This window comes from Bolinopsis microptera, chromosome 6 (assembly GCF_026151205.1).
Source record: "Bolinopsis microptera isolate Bmic1 chromosome 6, MBARI_Bmic_1.0, whole genome shotgun sequence".
Classification (NCBI taxonomy): domain Eukaryota; kingdom Metazoa; phylum Ctenophora; class Tentaculata; order Lobata; family Bolinopsidae; genus Bolinopsis; species Bolinopsis microptera.
This window is the reverse complement of record NC_087077.1, coordinates 15,247,930-15,274,113: the sequence shown is the minus strand read 5'-3', so window position 1 is coordinate 15,274,113 and position 26,184 is coordinate 15,247,930. Positions and strand designations below refer to the sequence as shown.

The following is a 26,184-nucleotide window of genomic DNA, read 5'->3' as shown; positions in this document are numbered from 1 at the left end:
AATGGCTTGTAAAAGTTAACACTGAAATGCATGACTGGGGTAGTTTGATAAAAAATGTTTCCATAAAGCTAGAAATCACTGATGCTTTAATCATGGACTATTTCATGAACGAAAACCCATTCGATGAAGATGATATGTGATATTATACACTGATCATGTACACATATTTTAACATTTTTACTGCTTACCGACTGCTTTTCTTACTAAATGTATAAAAATGCATTTAAAAATCATTTGCTGAAATTAAAAAAACGTCCAAAAAATGAAAAAATTCGGATTTTTGTTGGTTTTGAATGCCTTTTAGCGTTCATTTAAGTACAAAGACTAAATTACTATGGAATGGCTTCATGTTTGCTGTAACATAACCCAGTATTACACCGCCTATCTACATGAATCGAACTGATTACAAACATAATTTTCAGATCAGCAAAATCCTGTCGACCTGTTTAACACCGCTTATTAGAAAATTATCGTATCGACTAATCACCTGACATTAAAAAAAACAATTTGTCAAGAATCTATAGAAATTGTAAGAACCGGGAAACTAACAATTGCTGGTTAATTTTAAAAGGTTTTATCAATACAAATTATTAGAATATGGTGCCATAACCATCCTTGATACCGTGGATCCATTCTAAGTATGTCTCCCTTCGCAGAGAAAGTTTGGCTCAAATTCAGCACTTTCTATTGAAAATATTTTGAAACAGAACATTAGAATCAATATATGAATTTTTCAACAAAAAAAATATAACATACATATTTATTATTTATTAAAGTGTGATAACAAAATACGGAGATATAAAAATCTGTACCATCAAAATATGGCCTTGTTGAAGCAACATGAATAATCAAATTACATTAATAACATTAAGTGTCCAGTACGCAAGTGATCGTTCATCATATCTGTCACGCCAGATAGTAAATATCAGAGGACAAATAGTAAATATCAGAGGACAAAGATTGAAGCAAATTTGGTATACATTTTAGATACATTGTAATGAAAAAGGATCCAAAACGTTTTTAGTGCCTCTTGGAATTTGTTCTAGTCATTTGTAATTTGTAATTTGTCTCAAAGACACGTCAAGGTTCAAGGAGCAGATGGTCAGACGAAAGATTTGATTCTCTAAACATATTGTCTCCTCGTCATATTCCTTCGCAAACTTACGGAATTTTTCTGCGATTTCCGACCCTTTTATATCTTTTACCCCGTTATAAATATCATAAGCCCCGAAGAGCATGCCAACTCCAGCGAAAATACCAGAGAATACTTTGGCAGTTGTCTCGGCGGAAATTACTGCAATGTCATCAGCTATGCTCGCAAACTTTGTGGCAATTTTGACAGTGTCGGCAATAATATCTCCGAGCTTGTGTCCCTTGTAAATAAAGCCTATACCACCTCCTGTAATATCCCGTAATATCTTATCAAATATGCCACTTTCAATAATCTTAGATATCCTCTTTACATTATCCTTCACTCCTTTCAGCAATGTACTGACAACTTTGTCTTGGTGTTCAAATGTCTTTAAAGCTTCCGTGATTTTCTTTTGATCCGACATAATATTGCGATCTTTAGCTATCGTGGCACCAATGGTGGTGCCTGATCCCACAATCCCGCCAGCAATGCCTCCAATAGTTAACCCTAAGGAAGCACCAAAAGTGAAGGGTGAAAGTATTACTCCCAAAACTAGAAGACCACCGGACACAACAGTTACCGATCCTCCAACTGTTTTGGCGATTCCAGAACCCATGGCAAATTTCTCGAGGTGGTCAGCGTGTTCCCGGCATACTGTAGAGAATTCTCTTCTGTTGCTCAAGTAGTCAGACAGTGTGAACCCGTTCTTTTTTTGGAACATATTTTTGTCGGCAACGAGATGTATTTGTTCATGAAATTCTTCATAAAATTCTTCATGAAATTCTTGTAAAACAAGAAACTCTTTTTGCAACATGAGTTCATTTTCTGATGTGAGATTCATCCTGACGAGAGTAAGTCAATTCTAAATCTAAGCAGTAAACTGCACTGAGTAAGAAAATTGAAAATTATTTAGTAGATATCGTGTGTAACCACCGCGATGTAAATGTCAAAAATCACGACTTTTGAAAATAACAACTGTCAACGTCCTCGACTAATATATTGCAAATGATACTTATCGACTGTATAGTGTATACTATTCTAATTATTAACTAATATTAACTAAGCAAGACAATAGTTGGCATGAAACTAGAAGGCTTACTAGACATTACACAATAGCCACTAACTGCAGTATCCAACTTCTAGTACTGTCAACCAAGATGTCGCAAATAAATTTATGCTATCCATAACAACAAACTTTAAATTAAATTTTAATAATCATTCAACAAACAATCTAAGATGATTAATATAATATAAAGTAAAACTAATATGATCTGAACATGATCTGAGTGATAGGCATTCAAAGTAGGAACGAACACGGTGTGAGTGTGGGCGAGTGGCTCAGAATTAAGCTTAATAATTGACTTAACTCCTCCTATGAAGGGAGCGTTCACATATGACGTCAGAAAGATTTTAGCCAATTTTACCCCTCTCTCTCTTAGCAACTGTTAGCATTGAGTGACACCCCCCCCCCCCCCCTAATGACGTCAGCATTCGCCAGAACCCCTTGCCTTCTTAACCCCCTTACTTACGTCGGCCAGCGAGGGGGTATAGAAATGTTGACGGGTGTATACAGAGAAAACTAGTATGCGACTGATTTAAACAGTTGGTGATGGTCAGCAGAGTTCAGTTCACCGAAGTACTAATATTAAGGAAATTAGCAAAGTTTTATTGTTAATAAAATTGTAGTAGTTGTACAGCAATACTAAGATAATGGGACTACTGCAGACCCTCTACCGGCCAAACCTTGTTAACAAAGACGCAGTCAAGGTTCGGTGAACGGTAGTTAAAAGCGGTTAAGGGACATAAGTCAAAGTGGTACTAGAGCAACATCATGTAGTGGACATCTTGAGAAATGAGTAGTAGGTAGAATGTAAGGTTACTCCTTCATCAATAATTTGATGATAATTTGATGATCCGATTAGAGAAATTCTTCTCGAATAATTTTCAAGACTTAATGTCAATTTAAAAAAGACGATACTAAGCGATTAATAAAACAGATAACAAATATCAACCTGTTTCCGTGAAAGCCACCATAGTGTAGTGGAGCAGATGTAAAAAACGTTCTCATTCACAAGATTTCAAATTTCGGGTCCCCAATTTCTATGTGCACGATCTCATTTAAAAATGAATTTGCAGATACTATCTGAGATAGAATTGCTCTTGCTAAAAATAACAAATTAGAAATTGCTAATTTTAATCTAATAACTCCATCTTTAAATTAAGGTCTTATAAAATATGAAGAATGTACAAAATAAAGTTTTAAAATAAGTATACAAATTCTGTACGCGAAATAATTCTGTACAGTGCAGTAACACGATACAAAATATGGCATCGAGTTATAACATCTGCTAATCTGCTATGTCAAAGCTGTGAATGTACATTGTTCTTGCGAGGATTCGGAAATATGCATATAATAAAATGCATTCCTGTTGATCACATGAACTTAACAGCAACCTTACAGTTATACTGTTTGGGGTGAGATGAGTCACATCACAGTCTGCAGTACATTGTTTCATCAACAAAAGTTTCAACTGTATCGATTAAAAGATACGGGCACAATATTTTCAACAAAAAGTAATACAAATAAATTTTGTAAGATGTTAGTAAGGCTCGGTAAGTACCTTAGCAGTTGGCACCCGGTCGTTTCAGATCAGAACTGTGCCGCCTTGCTAGATGTCAGCATTTTAATGATATCTGTGATTGTTTAAAACTGTGATTTCCAGTTCTATGAATCGAATTATGTGATTATTGATTCTAGTGTGCAATACACAAAATTTATTGGTAAAATTATTTGTTATTTGTGGTTAAACGAATACTAAAAGTAAAAGGGGTAAACATAAAGTCGAATCGCTGTGATAAATTTTATTATTCACGCGCATTTACAGTAAGTTTAGTTGAATGAACTGAAAAATAATAACAGCTACGTCATGACATGAGATAACTCAAGAAAGAGATTAACATTTTTGAAGAAAATACACCATATTTTCATGAGGAGAAAATTCACGTCATATTTTTATGAAAACACGTGTGACGTACAGAAGATTTATCAACTAACATAGAGTTTTGCTTTCTTTTGTTTTTAAGAAATGTATTTCTCGAATGTGCTCTCAAGTATATAACACTCTCCAGTAGAATCTCTACGCAATGCACTAGAGTAAGGCACAAAGATTAAGACTACACTATAAGTCTTGTATTCAAAATTGCTGATGTTTTCTCATTTTCTGGCTACTTCTTACAAACGAATATAACTTTGTATGTTGTAACGTCACTTTGTTATCCAGTCAATTATTTCCTAATCAGAAAACACCAGCAACTTAGGATGACAAGACCATTCAATGAGACAGGACAACAGAGGGCGGCTGTGGCGTACCTCCATATCTACAGCTGCTGCCTGGACCACGCCCACAGATCCACGTGACACGCTGATACCATCCAGACCGTATTCATCTACATCCTCCGTCTGTGCGGTGCAGATTTTGCGATTATTTTGGCCAAAAATCGCGATAACGCGATTTTTAACAGGCTATACATTAAACTATACATAAAATTTGTCGCAAATAATGGGAAAAATCGCGATTCCGCACATGCCGCGATTTCCTGTTGTCCCTGGTGCGGTGTTAGACTGGTCCAGTCTTAATATGACTTTAAACTAGGCCCACTAGAATCAAGATTTGGGGCCAGGATGACCCGGGACCCGGGGGCTGGGATTGGCCGGAAGTTGGCCGGGGGTCGGGATATTTTGTCGGGATTTTTATTATAATTATTATCTATATTATATTAGTATAATTATTATTATATAAGCAATAATGAATTCTACAAAAATGACCTAATTATAAACCAAAGCTGTAATAGGGGAGCTATAAATGGGGACAGAGAGTGTCAGAGAGAGAGAGTGTCAGAGAGGGAAAAAGTGAGACACTTTTGTATCACATTTGGGGTAAATAACCATCAATTAAACCTTAACCACTTACCACCGGCCGATTTAAAAAATATTTGCTTATTGGCTTCGTAAGACTTTTGTCGAAACTATACCGAAAAAACCAGTTCCGCAACTCTTAGTACCGTTTTCAAGATTAAGCCGCTCGGAAATTACACGCGCACACACAGACGGACATTTTGAGATGATTAGTATAGATAACAGAGAACAAACTAATGACAATTACAATCTCACCTCCAATCCAACTTTGCCCAGATCATAGTTGATTCCAAATATATTGTTATCCTTCGTTTTGTGAATCTGAGGTCGACCGTAACCGTGTTTGGTGTAATCAGATTTGTTCAGGGTGGCTAAGTCGATTTCTCCGGTGCTGGCGAGGATCTCTGCGATTGGTATTTGGTGTTAATTCGTGTTAATTGTGTTCCAGATACTTAGTAGTGTTAGTAACGGCTACTGTTCAGTGTTCATCATATTATTTGTCACTTTAGAGTATTTTATAACTCTTGGCGAATGCAACACGCAATTTGAAAATATATATTTTTCGCTTAAGGGTTTTTCGAAGCTCTAATGAGGGCATCTACCATTCTGATTCACACCATGGTTTGGTGGCCGACCTGCATCCGACCCCACTGAGAATCAAACCCCGGTCGTCCACTTGGGAAACAAATGTATTAAACACTACACCACCCGGCCGACGTGACAGCACTCACTTATTACTATTATTATGCCAAATGTCATAGTATGTTTAGAGGGCGTACCTAAAATCATGACAAATGGCACAGTGTGTTTAGAGGGCGTGCCTGTACTCGTGACAACAATCATAGTATGCAGTCTGCCCCTTATATTCCTCAGAATAACTAACCGTCTTGGTAAGAGAACTTCTCCACTTTCACTAGCTTTTTAGTTTCGAATTGTTGTTTATAGCTGGTATCGGAGGACATCTTTACGTTGGCCATGGACTTCGTTACATCTGCAAAAATAGATATCAAAGTGTAAGATTTAAATAAAATAAACTGTCATCGAGTAGAATTAACTTCATCTTTTATAGTTTTATCTAAATGAACGAAAAAGTGCCACGAACACGACTTACCAAAAGCCTTAGTACTAGAAAGAGCTGCTTTGCCAGCAGATTTAACATCAGCCACAATATCAGCAGTAACTACCGGCACTTGGAAGTGTCCCAGAGTTACAGTGTCCATTGTCATCGCGTCGCTTGGGATCTGGAGTGTAATTAAACATTTAAAATATGTAACGTCGATACCAAACCAATTAAATTAACATAAAATCGAGAACATTTTGCTCGATTTTTAGCTTAAAACAACCGCAAAAGTCACAATTATATGCAACTTATAAAGCAATATAAGCTCTTTAATGCTTATTTGTAGAGATATTGACAAAAATCAGTAATTTTGGCTGCAAGCATAAGCTTCAACCTCCCCCTCGCCGCCTCCCACTACTATAACAGCTGTACTAAGGGTGTACTAACTACTAACCTCCCACTTCTATAACAGCTGTACTAAGGGTGTACTAACTACTAACCTCTCACCGCCTCCCACTACTATAACAGCGAGTGTACTAGGGGTGTACTAACTACTAACCTCGATTTGGTCCTTTGGTTTATGTCTGAAAACCCCGACCTTCTCGTGGCCCTTGGCCTTGTAGTCCGCCCTTGCGATTGTGGTTAGGTCTTGTTTACCACTAAACAACGTTAGTTCGTCATCAAACGACGCTAGTTCCCCTTTGCCGCCTGATTTACTCTGAACAGAGTGTCACAATTTAAACAGAATTATTTGATTTGTAATTGCAATATCTCTTGATTTTAGATTTACACAATCAGTAACTAGCATGGAGAATCGTGATTATTAAATTTAATAGGGATAATCTGTGCAAGTTTGGGTGAATTTCTATGTGTCAAATTGGAGATATCACTCAAAGTTCAAACACAAGAAAATAGTGCTGTCGGACAGCAGTCGCTGTAGGACAGGAGTCGCTGTCGGACAGGAGCCATGTTACCAGTTTAGAACCCTGACAATATTCTCTATAATTGTAAGGTTATCATAACAAAGTTCCGTTTCCAGCTTCACATACCTCAAACTGAGTTCCATAGCTGGTCACATGATCGAAGTCAGCTCCAAAGTCCACTCCAGTTCCCCTTCGTTTGCTCTTCCTAACTTTAGGTGCAGTCTGTGTGAAATCCTCGCCGTAAACTGACGTTTTCGTTCTGTCCGCAGAACCGAATTCTATTCCATTTTCCTCTGCTCTGAAACAAATGGATTTATGATGGATGAATATTGAAAAGAGTGACGATAACTCGATAACTGAATGAGGAGAAATAAAATCGTTGTTTTGGACGTCCAGCTAAAATACCAAAATTTAAGATTTGTACATTTGTATATTTGCTATTTTGTAAAAGTTTCAAATAAAAAAATCAATCAAGTTTAAGTCAGCGATTATAGCTCCAAATATCTCATTTCGCAAGCACTAAAAAAATGTGTGAAATAAACGAACTTTATTTGCTTAGCAGGCTCGGACTTGAAGCCGGGGAAGTGCTCCCTGGCAGTGGTTCTCTTGCTCGAGTGATCCTTATCTGATACTCCGAATAGATTGTTGTCCGGGATTGTGTTAAGATAGGGTCGGCCGTACTTGAAGGTTACATAGTCTGACTTGTTGACGGTGGATAAGTCGAGCTCTCCTGACGGACCTTTCAGCTCTGAGGGAGAGAGTAAGTTCAGATATTTAGAACTATTCAGCTCTGAGGGAAAGAGTTAGTTCAGATATTTAGAACTATTCAGCTCTGAGGGAAAGAGTTAGTTCAGATATTTAGAACTTTCAGCTCTGAGGGAGAGAGTAAGTTCAGATATTTAGAACTTTCAGCTCTGAGGGAGAGAGTTAGTTCAGATATCGGTCGTCCGCTTGGGAAGCAAATGTAGTAAACACTACACCACCCGGCCGACGTGACAGCACTCACTTTTTACTATTATTATGCCAATTGTCATAGTATGTTTAGAGGTCGTACCTAAAATCATGAAAAATGGCATAGTGTGTTTAGAGGGCGTGCCTGTACTCGTGACAACAGTAATGTTGACAACAGTCATAGTATGGTTTGCCCCTTATATTCCTCAGAATAACTAACCGTCTTGGTAAGAGAACTTTTCCACTTTCACTAGCTTTTTAGTTTCGAATTGTTGTTTATAGCTGGTATCGGAGGACATCTTTACGTTGGCCATGGACTTCGTTACATCTGCAAAAATAGGGATCAAAGTCTCCACTAAGATTTAAATAAAATAAACTGTCAGCGAGTAGAAATAACTTCATCTTTTAAATTTATCTAAATTAACGAAAAAGTGCCACGAACACGTCTTACCAAAAGCCTTAGTACTAGAAAGAGCTGCTTTGCCAGCAGATTTAACATCAGCCACAATATCAGCAGTAACTACCGGCACTTGGAAGTGTCCCAGAGTTACTGTGTCCATTGTCATCTTGTCGCTTGGGATCTGGAGTGTAATTAAACATTTAAAACATGTAACGTCGATACCAAACCAATTAAATTAACATAAAATCCAGAACATTTTACTCGATTCTTAGCTTAAAACAACCGCAAAAGTCACAATTATATACAACTTATAAGTTATAAAGCAATATAAGCTCTTTAATGCTTATTTGTAGAGATATTGACAAAATCAGTAATTTTGGCTGCAAGCATAAGCTTCAACCTATCCCTCACCGCCTCCCACTACTATAACAGCTGTAATAAGGGTGTACTAAGGGTATACTAAGGGTATACTAAGGGTGTACTACCTTACAAGACATATTTATAACGTACGAAATGTGGAGGTTTTCCGAAAATTTCGCCATATTTTCGGACCGCCAAAATTTCGGTCGTCGTAATAGAATCCGTCGCATTATCTTTTAGCTTATTTCAATGACTGTGCCTTCACTGCTTTATTTTGTTTCTAAAAAGTAATATCAAGTAAAATAAATAAATAAATTCTGGCATCTTGGGACAAATTATCACCACACTAATGACGAATTGAATGTCAAGCAATACAGTTTAAATTTGTATTAAAATACATGTATGTGCTAACATGAAAGTCTTACAGTCTTAATACAGACTAAGTTTGAATATGATTTTACCGAATTTCAGAAATTTCCTTACTGCTTACTGTCACAAAAAATGATGAAAAATACCCTTATTTTCTGTGACGTCCGAAATTTGACGGTTTTTGTTCAATTTCGCCATATTTTCGGACCGCCAAAATTTTGGTCGTCGCAAATTAGGCCGCCATAAATATGTCTTGTAAGGTAACTACTAACCTCGATTTGGTCCTTTGGTTTATGTCTGAAAACCCCGACCTTATCATGGCCCTTGGCCTTGTAGTCCGCCCTTGCGATTGTGGTTAGGTCTTGTTTACCACTAAACAACGTTAGTTCGTCATCAAACGACGCTAGTTTCCCTTTGCCGCCTGATTTACTCTGAACAGAGTGTCACAATTTAAACAGAATTATTTGATTTGTAATTGATATCTCTTGATTTTAGATTTACGCAATCAGTAACCAGTATTGAGAATCGTGATTATTAAATTTAATAGGGATAATCTGTGCAAGTTTGGGTGAGTTTCTATGCGTCAAATTTGAGATATCACTTTAAACACAAGACAATAGTGCTGTCGGACAGGAGTCATGTTACCAGTTTAGAACTGGGACAATATTCTCTATAATTGTAAGATTATCAGAACAAAATTCCGTTTCCAGCTTCACATACCTCAAACTGAGTTCCATAACTGGTCACATGATCGAAGTCAGCTCCAAAGTCCACTCCAGTTCCCCTTCGTTTGCTCTTCCTAACTTTAGGTGCAGTTTGTGTGAAATCCTCGCCGTAAACTGACGTTTTCGTTCTGTCCGCAGAACCGAACTCTATTCCATTTTCCTCTGCTCTGAAACAAATGGATTTATGATGGATGATTATTGAAAAGAGTGACGATAACTCAATAACTGAATAAGGAGAAATAAAATCGTTGTTTTGGACGTCCAGTTAAATACCAAAATTTAAGATTTGTAAGTTTAAGTCAGCGATTATAGCTCCAAATATCTCATTTCTCAAGCACTCAAAAAATGTGTGAAATAAACGAACTTTATTTGCTTAGCAGGCTCGGACTTAAAGCCGGGGAAGTGCTCCCTGGCAGTGGTTCTCTTGCTCGAGTGATCCTTATCTGATACTCCGAATAGATTGTTGTCCGGGATTGTGTTAAGATGGGGTCGGCCGTACTTGAAGGTTACATAGTCTGACTTGTTGACGGTGGATAATTCGAGCTCTCCTGATGGACCTTTCAGCTCTGAGGGAGAGAGTAAGTTCAGATATTTAGAACTATCCCGTTATTAAACCGTCAAGTGATGTACTTGTTATATTGTACATAATATTATATACAACAATGACCAAGCACCATTAACATCTTTTATAAAATTACGGACTTTCATTTATTATTCGGCGCCTTTAAGGCTATTCAAAAATAAAATGATTCGAGACATGTTTTACCACCATTAGTTTCGGGAATAATAGTTCGACGTCGAGATTTGTTAATAAAAGACATTATAATTTATAACGATCAACAGCTTGCAATCAGCAACAGAGAATACAAGCTTGTGATTATTAACCACCAATTCTCAGATTTCGTAAATAAAATTATCAACAAATGACGCCGCTTATTTCCACGAATCGTTCAATGGTCACTATAACATCAAGCATCGCACTGCAATGCACTGCAATAATAAAGTTAAACACAATTGCCACAGATTGTACTAAAATATCCAGGGGTACTAAGATCTGTAGCGTGAGCTGGAGATCATGAATTATTTTTAATTTTAATTATTTTTAAATTAATAATTAATAATTAATTAATTAATTAATAAATTAAACGGCATGGTGAAAGAATCTTCCACATTCCGTCAAAGGTATAAAATGTTGATAAAATGTATGCAGTTTTTGTCTATGACAATTAAAAAAAGGTGTATGACTATGAGCTCAAACGATTCTGCAGCCTAGACAAAATTACGGACTTACGTATCATATTAATTTAAAATGCGTTACCATCGTGATGAACAGCAGCTACGGACTTCTCAAATTTAACGTTCTTTCCCGGATAGTGGTCAGCGTAGCTAGTTGTGGTGCTCACTTTCATTGCAGCAGCAGCAGAGACGTCTGTAAAGACAACTAGTTCATGTTCATCCTCACAAATGGTATAAATTAAGGTATAAACTTTTAGTATAACTTCATCATAACTTCGTCGACTGGGCTTCATTCTAAATTAGATTAAGGTAAAAGAGAAAATGAAAACAAGACAAGTTGTTCCTTCAGATCTCACACCTGTTGTTCCGTCAGATCTCACACCTATGCTAGCGCTAGTTTTCTTCACGTCCTCTGATGTCACCTTCAGACTCATATCGTAGGCAGGGAACTGAACGTTAGTGGAGGTAAGACCGCCCATCTTAGCGGAACTGAGCTCTATCTGGTCGGCGGGCTTGGGACGGGATATATCGGCATTGAGCTGACCCTGAGTTGGGGTGTATTAGAACTTAGACCACCAGGAGCAAAGATACAATTATAGCTGTAGTACGCTCAATACTCCAGTCTTAAAGTAAATCAAGGCAAAGTATAATATTATGTGTATAATGTGTGTATAATTTGTGTATAATATGTGTATAATATGTGTATAATATGTGTATAATATGACGTGTATAATATGTGTATAGTATGTGTATAATATGTGTATAATATATGTAATGTGTATAATATGTGTATAATATGTGTATAATATGTGTTTAATATGTGTATAATATGTGTATAATATGTGTTTAATATGTGTATAATATGTGTATAGTATGTGTATAATATGTGTATAATATATGTAATGTGTATAATATGTGTATAATATGTGTATAATATGTGTTTAATATGTGTATAATATGTGTATAATATGTGTTTAATATGTGTATAATATGTGTATAGTATGTGTATAATATGTGTATAATATATGTAATGTGTATAATATGTGTATAATATGTGTATAATATGTGTTTAATATGTGTATAATATGTGTATAATATGTGTTTAATATGTGTATAATATGTGTATAATATGACGTGTATAATATGTGTATAGTATGTGTATAATATGTGTATAATATATGTAATGTGTATAATATGTGTATAATATGTGTATAATATGTGTTTAATATGTGTATAATATGTGTATAATATGACGTGTATAATATGTGTATAGTATGTGTATAATATGTGTATAATATATGTAATGTGTATAATATGTGTATAATATGTGTATAATATGTGTTTAATATGTGTATAATATGTGTATAATATGTGTATAATATGTGTATAATATGTGTATAATATGACGTGTATAATATGTGTATAGTATGTGTATAATATGTGTATAATATATGTAATGTGTATAATATGTGTTTAATATGTGTATAATATGTGTATAATATGTGTTTAATATGTGTATAATATGTGTATAATATGACGTGTATAATATGTGTATAGTATGTGTATAATATGTGTATAATATATGTAATGTGTATAATATGTGTATAATATGTGTATAATATGTGTTTAATATGTGTATAATATGTGTATAATATGTGTTTAATATGTGTATAATATGTGTATAGTATGTGTATAATATGTGTATAATATATGTAATGTGTATAATATGTGTATAATATGTGTATAATATGTGTTTAATATGTGTATAATATGTGTATAATATGTGTTTAATATGTGTATAATATGTGTATAATATGTGTATAATATGTGTATAATATGACGTGTATAATATGTGTATAGTATGTGTATAATATGTGTATAATATATGTAATGTGTATAATATGTGTATAATATGTGTATAATATGTGTATAATATGTGTATAATATGTGTATAATATGTGTATAATATGTGTATAATATGTGTATAATATGCTTAGTTGTAGTGAACGCTGAACTTAGTCGTACTGAACGTACGTTCCAATCATTTTGTAGTGAACGTTTGTGAACGTTAGTGAACGTTAGTCAATATTTTGATAATTTTTCCGATAGTTTTTAACTTTAGATGGATACAATGAGATAAAACCATGTTGTCGGAATTAGACAGTAAATAAACAATAATGAATAAAAATAAGTCACTAGTATTATAGCAAATAGTAATGAAATTATTGCTCTTTAATTCGTGAATTGTTCATAAGACGCAAACTTGCGTTAACATAAATAAGGTCTCGCTGCTTGTCAACTGTGAGGCGGTTTCTTTTTTGTTTAACACCCAGTCGTACAAGCTCCAATTCGTCTCACAGGGTGAGGCTGATGTCGATTGCGACAGCGCTTTCATTGCAAAACTCTGTAGTTCGGGTACCTCGCAACCGAAGTTGCTCCACCAAGAGACTGGATCGTCAGAATCTTGGCTAAAACTTGAGGCAGCGTCAGTAGAGAATGAGCCTCTTTTCTCTCGGTAGAACGTGTGCTGCGAAAGTATCTTCTTCTTTGTTGCGCCGTCACACCACGTGTCCATGACATATAGAAACTCCTTCCAGACATCCTGATTCGTGTACTGATCATATCCCTGATAAGCCGGGTGAACACAAAAGGGGGGAATGGAGCTCGAGCCACCTTTTGTTGGCAAGACTAACCATATCGCTTTTATAGTTTCAATTGCGGAAAGCAAAATTTGCTAACTTTAAGGTGAACAGATAATATTTGTAATAAATTACACCGATGAAACCAACAGGAATCTTAAGACTATTGTCTGAAAATCTAAGCAAGACTATTATCGGCTCGAGAATTGAGCATAAATAGTCGACTTCTATCCAGAAATGGGGCTCAAGATCAAACAACATTTGTATTTGTAACATACCTCAAGGCCCTGAAGGCCTGGCAATGGAAACGCTAATACTTTGCCGGATAATTGGGCTATGTCCGGTATTTTAATTTCATAATAGCAATTAACGTTCCTTATGTTCCGAACGTTAAAATCTTTTAGCAAACGCGTTCACAAACTATTTTTAGTGAACGTTCCGTACGTTCACTACAACTAAGATAATATGTGTATAATATGTGTATAATATGTGTATAATATGTGTTTAATATGTGTATAATATGTGTATAATATGTGTATAATATGTGTATAATATGTGTATAATATGTGTATAATATGTGTATAATATGTGTATAATATGTGTATAATATGTGTATAATATGTGTATAATTTGTGTATAATATGTGTATAATATGTGTATAATTTGTGTATAATATGTGTATAATATGTGTATAATATGTGTATAATATGTGTATAATATGTGTATAATATGGGTATAATATGTGTATAATTTGTGTATAATATGTGTATAATATGTGTATAATATGTGTATAATATGTGTATAATATGTGTATAATTTGTGTATAATATGTGTATAATATGTGTATAATTTGTGTATAATATGTGTATAATATGTGTATAATATGTGTATAATATGTGTATAATATGTGTATAATATGTGTATAATATGTGTATAATATGTGTATAATAGCACTACCTTGTAATCCCCTCTGACGATAGTTGTATGCTGTTGTCCCCCTTCGAAGAGATTTAGTGTGTCTGGAAACTCGAATGATGCCTTGGAGGCCACATAGATGTCACCCTGAAAATATATACATATTACTAGATCACAGTAGTTGCATCTAAAGCACAATATAACTTACATATTTCATAATATTATCATGATAATTAACACAGTTATTAAAGTAACATGACTATTGAATTGCGAGTTGTATATGGTGGTTTTTGTCTTGACGACCACCAGCTACTTTTTAAGCTAGATTGTCGTACAGCTCACTAATGTTTATACAACGTGACAAATCCGGTTGCACTCATAAACGTGTTTCGCCAACATGCACAAATTTGATAATACTGGTTAATGGCAATTGCTAATCATGTCTCAAAAATGTCAAGTGATTAGAAGTTTAAAGCAAGTTGAAGATGTGTATTCGTAAAGCAGTTCTTATTTTCCATAAAATTGTAATTTCAATAATGATCAGCATTCAGCGATCTCTTTCGAATATCTCATTATTACAGTGCAGTCACAAAGAGTATCTTTTTCTATGGCTGGCTGACATGGTTAACACACTATTGAGTGGGAGCCGTAAATGAAGAAACTTGAAACACTTCCAACACACTTCCAACCTTAAACCTATTATAATTTCTTATTGCAACTTTTTAACGAAGTAAACATATATGAATAACTTTATCACGTTTTGAATGCAATTTGCAACCGGGTACGTTGCCACTCTGAGACTGTGAAGTGTGAGGTTATCCAATTCTTTACTAAAAGAACAAATTTTAAAGAACGTAGGCTGTTTTCCAGTTGTACCTACTAAATCGTACGCCTAAAAATTGGGCGTACGATTTGCTTTTAACGGTATCCTGGCCAAATAACTCGAACATACTAAACCCTAACTCCAGTCTCCATGTTAAGGACCATTCTCTTCAAATAGTTTAGACACATCCATGTGTCACACATGGATGAAAATTCTGCAAGAGATAAGGTCCGATTTATTATAAAGATACTTCTAGAACATGTGGATTCTCACCTGACTTTTGAGGTCGAGTTTGCCAGTACTCTTGAACTTGTTCTGAGGTCCGCAGTGATGTTTACCACAGCTGCAAATCTCACAGACACATCTCTCCTTGTGAACCATTGTGACACCTGTGAGGTACTCGTTAGTAATGTTATCAATTAGTAATCACTTGTGAACCATTGTGACACCTGTGAGCTACTCGTTAGTAATGTTATCAAATTCAATTAGTAATTACTTGGAGACTTATTGATGGTTTTAATGACTACGTAATTTCCTACTGATATTCATAGTCGTCAAAGTGAGGATCGACCATTTAATAAATGGTTTATTTTGGGCGTCACAAGCCGGCGGAGGTGTTCATTTAAAATTTACACGTCGATAATTATAACGATTAAATCTAAATTAGCAGATTCGATACAAAAATTAAAATTAAAGAATTCACATGGCATCAGATAGGTATCTGGTATAACTATAAGGTTTAAAAAATTACGTCAATTATTTTCTGATGCTGTGGTCCATCTTGTTAGTAACGATGTTACTTAGTTAGTAACTTTAGTTAGTAACTTGTTAGTAACATGATGTTACTAGAGTTCTTTTCAACTTAAAAAAATCCTAAATTAAAACGTGGCCGAAAGCATGCTTTATAATCAGTATAATAAAGTGAATGTACTTGCTTTGTAACTCAAGTATATGCTTAATTTAACAAACAAAAGTCACCAATAGTTATGAATGTAAAACACAAAGTTCGGACGTGATGCTGCTAAATCCACTATTCAGTGATTCGGTCGTGTGGCTGGATACAGTGACAAACATTGTCTCAAAGTTATCACGCATGTTATTAAACTTAGATGATCGTAACGGTAAAGCAAAATAGGTTCAATGAATTGAATAATTTCTGCAGTTTCAACAAAACGTCATTATGCACGGTGATAGCAGGAATGTTTAACTTTAAATAAACTGAGTCGCAGCAGATCGAATGCAAGAACAAACCATGGACGTGACGAACGTGATCGACGATCAGAGAGCACTGTTAGTGTTAGCAGTTAGTAGCAATGTTACTAATACTAACATGAACAGTTGCACATACTCGCAGATTTTTAACATAATAATAATAATTATGATTATACTTTGTCCGCCTAATGAAAATATACGACGAGCCGGTAGCATTATAATTCAAAACCGATTCTAGTTTATTTGAATTTCGGCCACAGGGTTTTGGTTTAAAATAAAATGAGAAACAAAATAGTCTACCAGTCTGTTGTCCGGTGCAACCTACCCACTGGCACTTTGCTATTATAATAGTGATACCAGTGGCAATAATCAATAAGGGGTCGTTCACATATTATTACGTAATCATTTTTTGGAACATTTTTAATCAGTTTAACACATAGCTATTGTGTCAAAATTACACTAGCGTAATCATTCGGAAACCCCTCGGCCCCCCTCAGCTGATTACGTAATATGTGAACGACCCCATATGATCGTTTCTGTATAGTAGGAGTTTGACGTGTAATAGGCCGGTCACTGATCCATGATTATGCGTTAACCGTGCGTCAAATTACTTTATTAATATTATGATATTTATAGTGTACGTTAACCGTGCGTCAAATTATTTTTTGATGTGTATAATTACTGCGTCAACAGTGCGTCAAGCTTGTGTCGTATAAAGTGACATTAGACAGATTACCTAAGTATTACGTTCACAAAATAAGCATCAAATCCTATAGCTATTTTATATTTAATTAATTTGTGATGATTTTGTAGTCGAAGAATTGAGTCGAGAAATATGCACTTTAACAAAATGACAGCCGGTCCAATGTCGCAACTTGAAGTTGAACTATTCGTAGCACACTCAATACTATTACTATTACTAACAGTTACTGCCTACTGATTGTGCAATATATGAAATGTTGGTATGATTTTAGTTATAATTAAAGCAGTAGTTGTAAATGAAAAGCTCGAATAATAAAATGAGTAAATACCTATTAGTATTGATATTACGGTGTAACTGTAAAGCCTATGGCTATAAACAAGTTTCAGATAGATTTTATTTAAATGATAAAAATACCAATCGCTGCTATTTAAGATGCTCTATTTAAGATGCTCCGACATGGCCAAAAGGCAGTTATTCCCACTCTGAATAAATCTAGCAGTCAGCGCAACCAAACGCTCTACGACAATTCGTTTGCAGTAATTGGACCTCGATTGTGGAACTTAATCCCACCAAACATGCATACTATCGAAGATCCCCTGCACTTTAAAGAAATGCTCACAACGTTTGTGAAAACATTCCCGGATGAGCCTCTAGTGGCAGGATACAGCTGTCGGAATGGAAACTCGTTACTGGACTGGAGTGGAATAAAGGCAGCGATCTCGCTGTCCGGGTGGTCAGCAACTCTGATGACCCGATAGAGGATTCTATGAAGCACACCAAAGTAACCAAAGTGAGTAATTATATAGGTGACCTTTAAGTGAAATGATATGACCTCCGCCTTACCGTCTACCGACCAACGATCAAGAAAGATTGATAAACGGAGTATAGATATATTGATACGAGTCTAAATGGCTCTGATTATAAACTTACAAATCTCAAGTCTCACTTATCACAAAAAAAATTTAACAGTTAAAAACGTTGGACCATGACAAGCAAAGGCTAAGTGCAGTTTAATGCTTAACGCTATAAATGAGCAACCTTGTGAATATTGAACGGTTGAGTGGCTAATCGAGATACTGTAATCGTGCACACTGGAATGACATTGTAAAAATTAAAATCCTCCTAGTAACAGTGTTGTGATTATTGAGATTTTGTTATGCATTACATAATTGCAATTATGAAGTAACTATAACATTAACCGAACCAAGCATGTTTATAAACATGTTATAAATAGATATAATACGTCTGGCCATTTAAATTATTGTAATCTTAAAAGGTATTTTAGCCCCCGTTCCTTTGTTATTTTGTATGTGCACAGTAAGACTAGTATCAATGATCAAGCATGCCGTAGCCGTATGTGTCCAAGAATTGTTAATATTGTCAATTTACTCCATTTGTAAAACCTTATTTTGTTCAGCATAACAAAGAGACGGCAAGTAGGGGTTGAACACAGCACAGCTGCTGTGGTCGTCCACAGTTGTATTAGTAAAAGTAAGGTGAAATTGAGATATAAAACCAGACTCTACAAAACTGACAATGACAAACCAACCTGTTTGATGCTGGAGGTCGTGGTAATACTTCGGCAGCAGCGTAACGCTTTGCAACGAAACAAATACGACCCACTCCAGTTCGTGATATTTCTCTCAACGACGGAGGAATTTTAGTAATTTGATAGGTTTTAAATAAGTTACTTCGTGATTACACCACCTTACTTCCAACACCTTTTACTAGCAAGTTTGAGGGATAACACACTTTTATTCTAATTTGTTTAGAATAGAATACACAAATCAAAGAAGCTTATCATTAAGCAAACATTACTGACATATATAAAACTTGTAGACAAATCAAAAACCAAAACAAAATGTAAGTCTCAAACGAAAGTCACAAATTCACTTAAATGCACATCTAGAAGGAGCAAGGAAGACGAAACGTGCGAGTTTCAAAATAAAAATCACATTTTGTCCCCAAAATCTATCGAAATTGCTCATTTTAAAGGCATTTCATGGTAAGATCAATAATAAATTGGCATGATTTAACAAGGTGGGTGACACACAGAGGCAGAACTACTATGTTTTGAAACGTAACAGCGTGTCACATTTTTGATAAGTCTGTGCTGCTAAGTGTCACAAGAACCAGTGGTTCTGCCTCTGGATGTCATCTGCCAACTTAAAATATTTCCACTTCCCCGTAAATAATTCACTATTACAAGTCATTAAACTCTTATAAATAATCATGCAATCTATAACAACTTCCTCCGGCCAATCATTCCAATGAACGGGAAAGTATTACAGATCATCTCTAAACTCGACAACATCTCTGAATTTGCACGTATAGTGAAATGATTAATATGTAAAAAGCACCAATAGCCACCAGGGCCTTGTAACAATACATCATGTTTATGAGGCATATGGACTCTGATAGTTACCACCAGCTGTCTCTGTATGGGGCGGGAAAGGAGCACCACCGTAGCTGCCAGCAAATCCAGCGGTATCGTTGTAGCCACCAAGACCAGAGGCGTCGTTCTGTATTTCGTTCAGTTGCTTGTAGGCCATGTATGCTTGTAGGGCCTGAAATATCAGAGAATGGTAAAACAAGGACACAAGATCTTGGATTTAGTGGTCACATTATATATAAATCTCATAACAGCGGTCTTAAAGCACGTTTTTTGGCCACCGCCACAATTATAACTCTAAGTTAAATCAAATGCATCACGAATATGTAAAGCGGGCGGGTTGTAATTTGAAGAAAATTGCTTAAGAAGGACTCAAGGACATTCAAAAGAGATGAGAAATCGATATTCTTGATAAGAATGTAACGAGAAGTTATACTTCTTCAAAATTTTAGGCTCGATATATTACTACACTTAAATTAGATCTACTAGCAGCCTTTTAAAAGGATGGTTGAGTTATTGGACAGTGGAGGAAACTTCTAGAAATTCGTATGACGATTCTTCAGAATTCAGGCTTCGATCCGTTTCCACTTCACTTTACTTTCAACTTTGGTAATTATTGACAAATTATCTTGGGATCGGTCATGGCCGAACTCAGAACTAGTCAAGTTTACGTGCGTTATATTAAGTGCGTGCGCGCGTGCGGCGCCAAAACGGGAAGTAAAATCAAGTTTGTACTGTGGAAACGCATAGCGGCGGACGTCTATGCCGTACAATCATGTGATTGTATTGTACTATGCCACACGTGACAAGCTATTGAATGCCGATACAAATAACACATAGAAAATGTGTAATACAAATTGAGATGTGGCAAATTAGACCGAGCCCCAAACAGTGCGGCATAATAACCGCACACCCGCTCACTTGAAGCTATTACAAGTGTACATGGCGGTAATTATAGTACTGAATGAAGTTGGGCATATCTGGCAACTGATTAGTCAGACACTATTTAGCTACAAACATTATCAGTTCACAGTGGTGTCAAGTACAAAGGATAAAATTGGTGCAATCTTTCTTTAAATCAAAGATTACCCGTATCAAATTCTACATACGGTTACCAACTGGAATACATGGAACAGAAGGGGAAGAAATCAGATTAGAAATGAGATCATACTTAACAGCTAACATGGATGTGGTTTCGTCATCATTTTTTGGTGAATCAGAAGTTTAACTTCCAATCCATATTTATTGTAATCGGTAAACAATGACTAGTCGATAATCGTAATAACAAATAACTAATAGTTGTGTCCGTCATTGGGACCAGGTCATAGTACATTACATTCATGCTCCCTGAATACCATTAAATATGCACGGCATATTCGAGCCGCCTCAATCGGCCACATTGTTGGCCAGTACAAATATGAACTATTAAGTCTAGGTAAACTATAGGTAAAATATAATATTAATCATAAGCTAAAATGTACTAATCTTTGTATTCTAAATGGGGAAAAGAAGAAACATTGTCAGTCAGTCGAGAAAATTGTCAGTCAGGCTATATGGCAGCTTTGTAGATGTTGTGACACAATGCTAGTAGTGGTCCCAGGCTTGCGACTGGAATTGCGGTGTTAAATCGATTTAACGGTATACCAACGATCCACCTCCCACTTGTTGTTTGGTACTTAGCATTAATAGTGTTAGCAAATATGAACTTCTAAGCAATTATCTGTATCAAAATGTGTTTAGTAAATAGACTGACCAGTAAAAAGATGCAGACCAGCGAACACACGATCGTAAATTGTAGATTAGACTTTGTCATAGCACTCATTACTGAAATGGGTTAGTTTAAGAGTAAAATATTATTCTAGTTTTTCTGTTTAAAGTTGAATTTTATTGATCGTAAGTTACATGTTTGATGTGGTTCAAATGCGTTCTGTCGGACGAGAAGTGGGAATCACGCCTTCCTTGCATATGATTGGACTACATCAATCGCTAATTGAAGAACAGTAGTTGACTGTCAAGTGTCAATTACTGGAAGAAAGCATTTTGCAGCTGCTTCATTGGCCTGTTTGCTGCATTGAGCGGATATATACAGAACACATCCAGTACTGCAGGTCATGGGGCAGAGGGGGGGGGGGGGGGGGGGGGCAGAGGACAGGTTTTTAAAAAGTGGGTGGTATAGTTGTTAAATTTGCTAGGAAATAATGGGCCGGGATAGTTCACTTGCTCATTAATGTCACATGTAACAGTGCTATAATTTAAAACTTACTTGTTTTAGTATATAAAATAACTATAATTTAAAACTTACTTGTTTTAGTAGCATCTGGAGTTTTCCTCCACATATCAGTTATAAAACAGAAATCAACGAAAAAGAGGAATGCCCAGAATGCATAGAACGACATGTCCCCGAATACCACATATTTCCTGAAAATTGGGACTTGGGAGTTTAAATAAAAATATGAACATTTTTTTCTGATTTCTAATTTCTAATTTAGTAAATATCAAACATTCTAAATGTCTGAATCTTGCCGTTGTTAATATATAATATTTACTTATTCATGAACCCGTCGAGCAGGTCAGCAACTTTGTCTACCTGGGTGCAACTATCAGTGGGGATGGGACAATCAACAGAGACCTGGATGTCCGTATCCAGAAGGCTAATGGCGCCTTTCATCAGCTCTGGAACATTTGGAATAGCAGAACTATAAAGACTCCAACCAAGATCAGGATCTATAGGGCTGCTGTCCTCACCATCTTGTTGTATGGAGCTGAAGTCTGGAACACCACCAAAAAGCAGATGAAACGCTTCGAGGTTTTCCATCAAACCTCCTTGAGAAGGATCCTTAGGATTAAATGGTTCTTTCATGTGACCAACGACGAAGTTCTTAGGAGGGCTGGCATCAAGTCAGTTGAGACTTTCATTAGTGCTGCCAGGCTACGTTGGTATGGACATGTAGTTAGAATGCCAGACTCTAGACTACCGAGGTTTCTGTTGAACTGGAGCCAAATTATGGAAAGAGGTCAAGGGGCAGACCCCGTAAGAACTGGAAGTCCTGCGTACTCGAATATGCTGCTAAGTTTACAGGTGTTGAAAACATCGACAACGGCACAACAGAAGCTTTGGCTATCAACCGAGTACAGTGGAGACATATGTTACGCCGCCAACGCGATGTGTGTGATGCAGGCCACTCCAACGACTAGGAGGAGACCTTACCATGTAACATGTATGTAACTTATTCATGATATGTTTAATATAATTAACATCTACCGTAATTGTTGGATATTGTAAATTCCAAACAACAAGCAAAGCGTAAAATATGTACGTTTTCTCGATTTTACAGCCTTCTAAAATGCCGTAGTACAATCTTCTTCAACAAAAACAATATTCAAAAACTCGAATCTAAATTTAGCTCTTACCTAGTGACAGTGTTGGAGATTTGTTCCCAGAAGTAGGTGACTGCCAGAAAGCCCAGGCCGGCAAAGAAAGCAATGACAGCAATACCCACAGTGTAGTTGCATGCTCCCTGTTTGTGGTTGTATTCGCACACGTTAGCCTGGTTGTAGCCCTTGTCTAATACACAGGAAAATATCAGCATCATGATAAACTGAAAATAGATAAGGGTATCGTCATTATAGTGTAGTATAAGTGCATTAAATTATAAATATAGTTTGGATTTAAGAATATATGTACATTGTACAATGTACATTGTTGTTGATGAGAATTTGTAGCGGCATTTATCGTTTGCTATATTCGCCTTCGCATGATGTCTCCTATTGTTTGTGTTCTAAGATTTTGTGTAGGCTTATATTTTGTTGCATATTTTACATTTCAGTGAATATGTGAATATGATGAGATTGGATATATTTAACCTGGCCGTAATCTGTTCAAACAGATAATTATAATCACTTCGAGATGGCAGGGCCTACTCTCATGCTGTCTATATGTGATGATTAACTCTGAAAAACTGGGAACAACTGGAAAATGATCCCAGAACCTCGACATATCGCATGCCTTGCTCTACCTATTGAGCTACTGTTCCTGATTTTCAGAGCGAAATCACCACTCATAATTATAACTTATAACATGAAGGTAAGCCAGCACAGAATTGTTGTTTAACTTTAAGGACCACGACATATTGTATCAAGTGTGTGATTATTGGTCTTCTGACAGCAGCTGAGCTGAACTGAAAGGTCGTTACAATGTAATTCCACTGGGCAATAAAGAGCTTGAACCAACAACCCCCCCCCACCTACCAAACAACAACCCCTCAACCTGGTAAACTACCCAGCTGTGAGTTTTACGACTGCTGTGTTTATCCTTTATTAGAATAGTCTATTTAACCTTTATTCGCCGTTATTACTAGAGATGTGCTACACATTATCAATGTAACTCAAATCATCAATACATAACGCTCACGTACAAATTCTCTTGATTAATCAACATATATATAATCGCACAGACTATATTGTCCGGTCATGCCTCAAAAAGCCTCGTGTATAATAGCCTCATGACACCAAATCTGCAAATTTAGAAATGTTTGTGACCCTGTATAAGACATTTCAATCAGAGTCAACAAGAAATTGTAACTGTACATTCTCTAATACGTCAAACACAAGGAAAGTTATTGTTCTGCATTATAGATAAGGAGGTTGCCTTCCTCACTCACTTTCAACACTATTTATAACAAATAATTTGAATTTTTATAGCGGGTGTTACTATCGCTTGTTTAAGCAAGAACACCCATTCTAACAGAAGAAAATCTGACGATGACAACTTCAGGCACTCTTACTACGTTTAGGTAAAGGTATAGAGTATAGACAATTTTAAGCATGTTGAGGTTAAGGTTAATCCTCTGTCATTGTAACCTTGGTCTTAGTTAAGTGAGGCGGAAATGAGGCTCACAGCTTACTGTGAATAACTTCATAGTACCCATGAGCATATTATACATAATTCTTGTCAAATTCTACGAATTCAGCCATGAAATTCTAAGAATTTTACCATGAAACTAACTCATTTCATTGAAATACGGGTACAAATTCAGCTCTAATGCAATAGTGTCGACATCACAGAAAAGACTTCTGAAATGCAATACTCTAGCTTACGTAATTGTAGTATTCCTAGTACATTAACGAACATTTTATTTCCCTTTGGACATGAAATACAAAAAACAACGAAAGTAGCTTTCTCAAATTTCATTCCTGAGAATTCTAGATAAGAAGCAAAATAATACTGTACATTTAAGAAATATAATGAACTCGTATACAGAGATTACTGCTTCATTACATGACCCATAATAACTGTGGGAAATACAGGGTTGACTGGAATTATCACAATATCAACTCAATAAGATATTATTTTATTGAACTTACCGTGGTGACAAGACGGAGTACCACAGCTGGCTTCTGAATAAAGCTGGTAAAGGAATCAGAATGGGCAAAACTCCGTGCGTAGTCCATCTCTAATACCTTTATTAATGGCGATTATAAAATAGACACAAAGAAAAGAAAGAAAGCATCGAAGTTTATACTGAAGTAAATTTGGTGACGAGAGTAATAAATAATAATATATGTAATAAAATTGAGCTGCCCCGCTTTGTAATAACTCCCAAGCTCCCCCTTTACAGATCTTCGTTACATAACATGTTATTTTATGTATAAAATACAAATACAAATCTTTCGCCATGTGTTACTATTTGAATCAAACAAAACTTTCAGTAAATCTCTGATATTATAATTTGTAATTATTCAAAGTGTAAATTTAGATAATCTCGACGATCTCACAGTACAATGTTAGCTAGTGCCTAGTATACTGTGCAGTGTGCATAGTGGTATCACATTTATACAACAGGATTTATAACGCTGCCTACCCGACAAAAAGACAGTCCGAGCGCAGACAAAATGAACGTGTAAATCCCAAACCATGGATACTGCCCTGGCTTGAAGAAGCTATAGAACGTAAAAATCAGGCATATCATGATTTTGTTAAGGAACCAGTTGATAGGAACCAGCTAAAATACGACCGTTTGAAAAAGTTTTGCACCAAACACGTTGACAAAGCCAAAAACATACACTACAAAAAATTCTTTGAACAACACAAAGATAATTCTAAGAAGCAGTGGCAGATGATTAACGGTCTTCTAAATAGGAAACCAGCTAAACCTACATCGATAAAACTGTCGGACGAAAACGGACAAGTCAGCACTCCGGCAGCAGTAGCAGAAAAATTTAATGATCACTTCTCAAACATCGCTCCAAAAATTAAATCTGAAATTAGTAGTAGGACCACTTTCGATCCTGGTGGGGCCCAGGGGACACTTCGCAACCCTTCTCCAAATAGCATCTACATAAAACCAGTCACAACTACCGAAGTTTAAGACGTTATTAACCTATTTAAGAATAAAGCTACTCTTGACACCAAAATCCAACCACTCAAA

The 26,184-nt window shown here is 35.9% G+C and overlaps 2 protein-coding genes across 2 annotated transcripts in view; both read right to left on the bottom strand.

Moving 5' to 3' along the window:
- The window catches only part of LOC134817040 (uncharacterized), a 31,466-nt gene extending 12,489 nt beyond the window's left edge, over positions 1-18,977 (bottom strand). The window contains exons 1-17 of the mRNA XM_063826121.1: positions 18,914-18,977; positions 15,723-15,838; positions 14,669-14,773; positions 11,431-11,617; positions 11,155-11,265; positions 10,201-10,402; positions 9,832-10,003; positions 9,384-9,542; positions 8,434-8,563; positions 8,203-8,310; positions 7,578-7,779; positions 7,158-7,329; positions 6,668-6,826; positions 6,160-6,289; positions 5,932-6,039; positions 5,304-5,452; positions 4,503-4,592 (exon numbers count right to left, since the gene is read on the bottom strand). Of these exons, the coding sequence (XP_063682191.1) occupies positions 4,503-4,592; positions 5,304-5,452; positions 5,932-6,039; positions 6,160-6,289; positions 6,668-6,826; positions 7,158-7,329; positions 7,578-7,779; positions 8,203-8,310; positions 8,434-8,563; positions 9,384-9,542; positions 9,832-10,003; positions 10,201-10,402; positions 11,155-11,265; positions 11,431-11,617; positions 14,669-14,773; positions 15,723-15,830 (2,292 nt within the window). The 5' untranslated portion in view covers positions 15,831-15,838; positions 18,914-18,977. The remainder of the gene's footprint in view (positions 1-4,502; positions 4,593-5,303; positions 5,453-5,931; positions 6,040-6,159; positions 6,290-6,667; positions 6,827-7,157; positions 7,330-7,577; positions 7,780-8,202; positions 8,311-8,433; positions 8,564-9,383; positions 9,543-9,831; positions 10,004-10,200; positions 10,403-11,154; positions 11,266-11,430; positions 11,618-14,668; positions 14,774-15,722; positions 15,839-18,913) is intronic.
- A 184-nt stretch (positions 18,978-19,161) lies between these two features.
- LOC134816530 (synaptogyrin-2-like) lies at positions 19,162-25,221 on the bottom strand. The gene is made up of 5 exons (XM_063825414.1): positions 25,121-25,221; positions 23,168-23,355; positions 22,059-22,174; positions 21,510-21,580; positions 19,162-19,931 (listed from the first exon to the last, which is right to left on the bottom strand). The coding sequence occupies exons 1-5, from the start codon at positions 25,205-25,207 to the stop codon at positions 19,761-19,763; spliced, it is 633 nt and encodes a 210-aa protein (XP_063681484.1). The 5' UTR covers positions 25,208-25,221; the 3' UTR covers positions 19,162-19,760.
- Between the last annotated feature and the right edge of the window lie 963 nt (positions 25,222-26,184).

Coding starts and splice junctions, on each gene's coding strand:
- LOC134816530 (XM_063825414.1), bottom strand. CDS start 25,207: ATGGACTACGCACGGAGTTTTGCCCATTCTGATTCCTTTACCAGCTTT. Junction 23,356..25,120: donor TACTCCGTCTTGTCACCACG/GTAAGTTCAATA, acceptor ATCTATTTTCAG/TTTATCATGATGCTGATATT. Junction 21,581..22,058: donor TCCAGATGCTACTAAAACAA/GTAAGTTTTAAA, acceptor AACCCATTTCAG/TAATGAGTGCTATGACAAAG.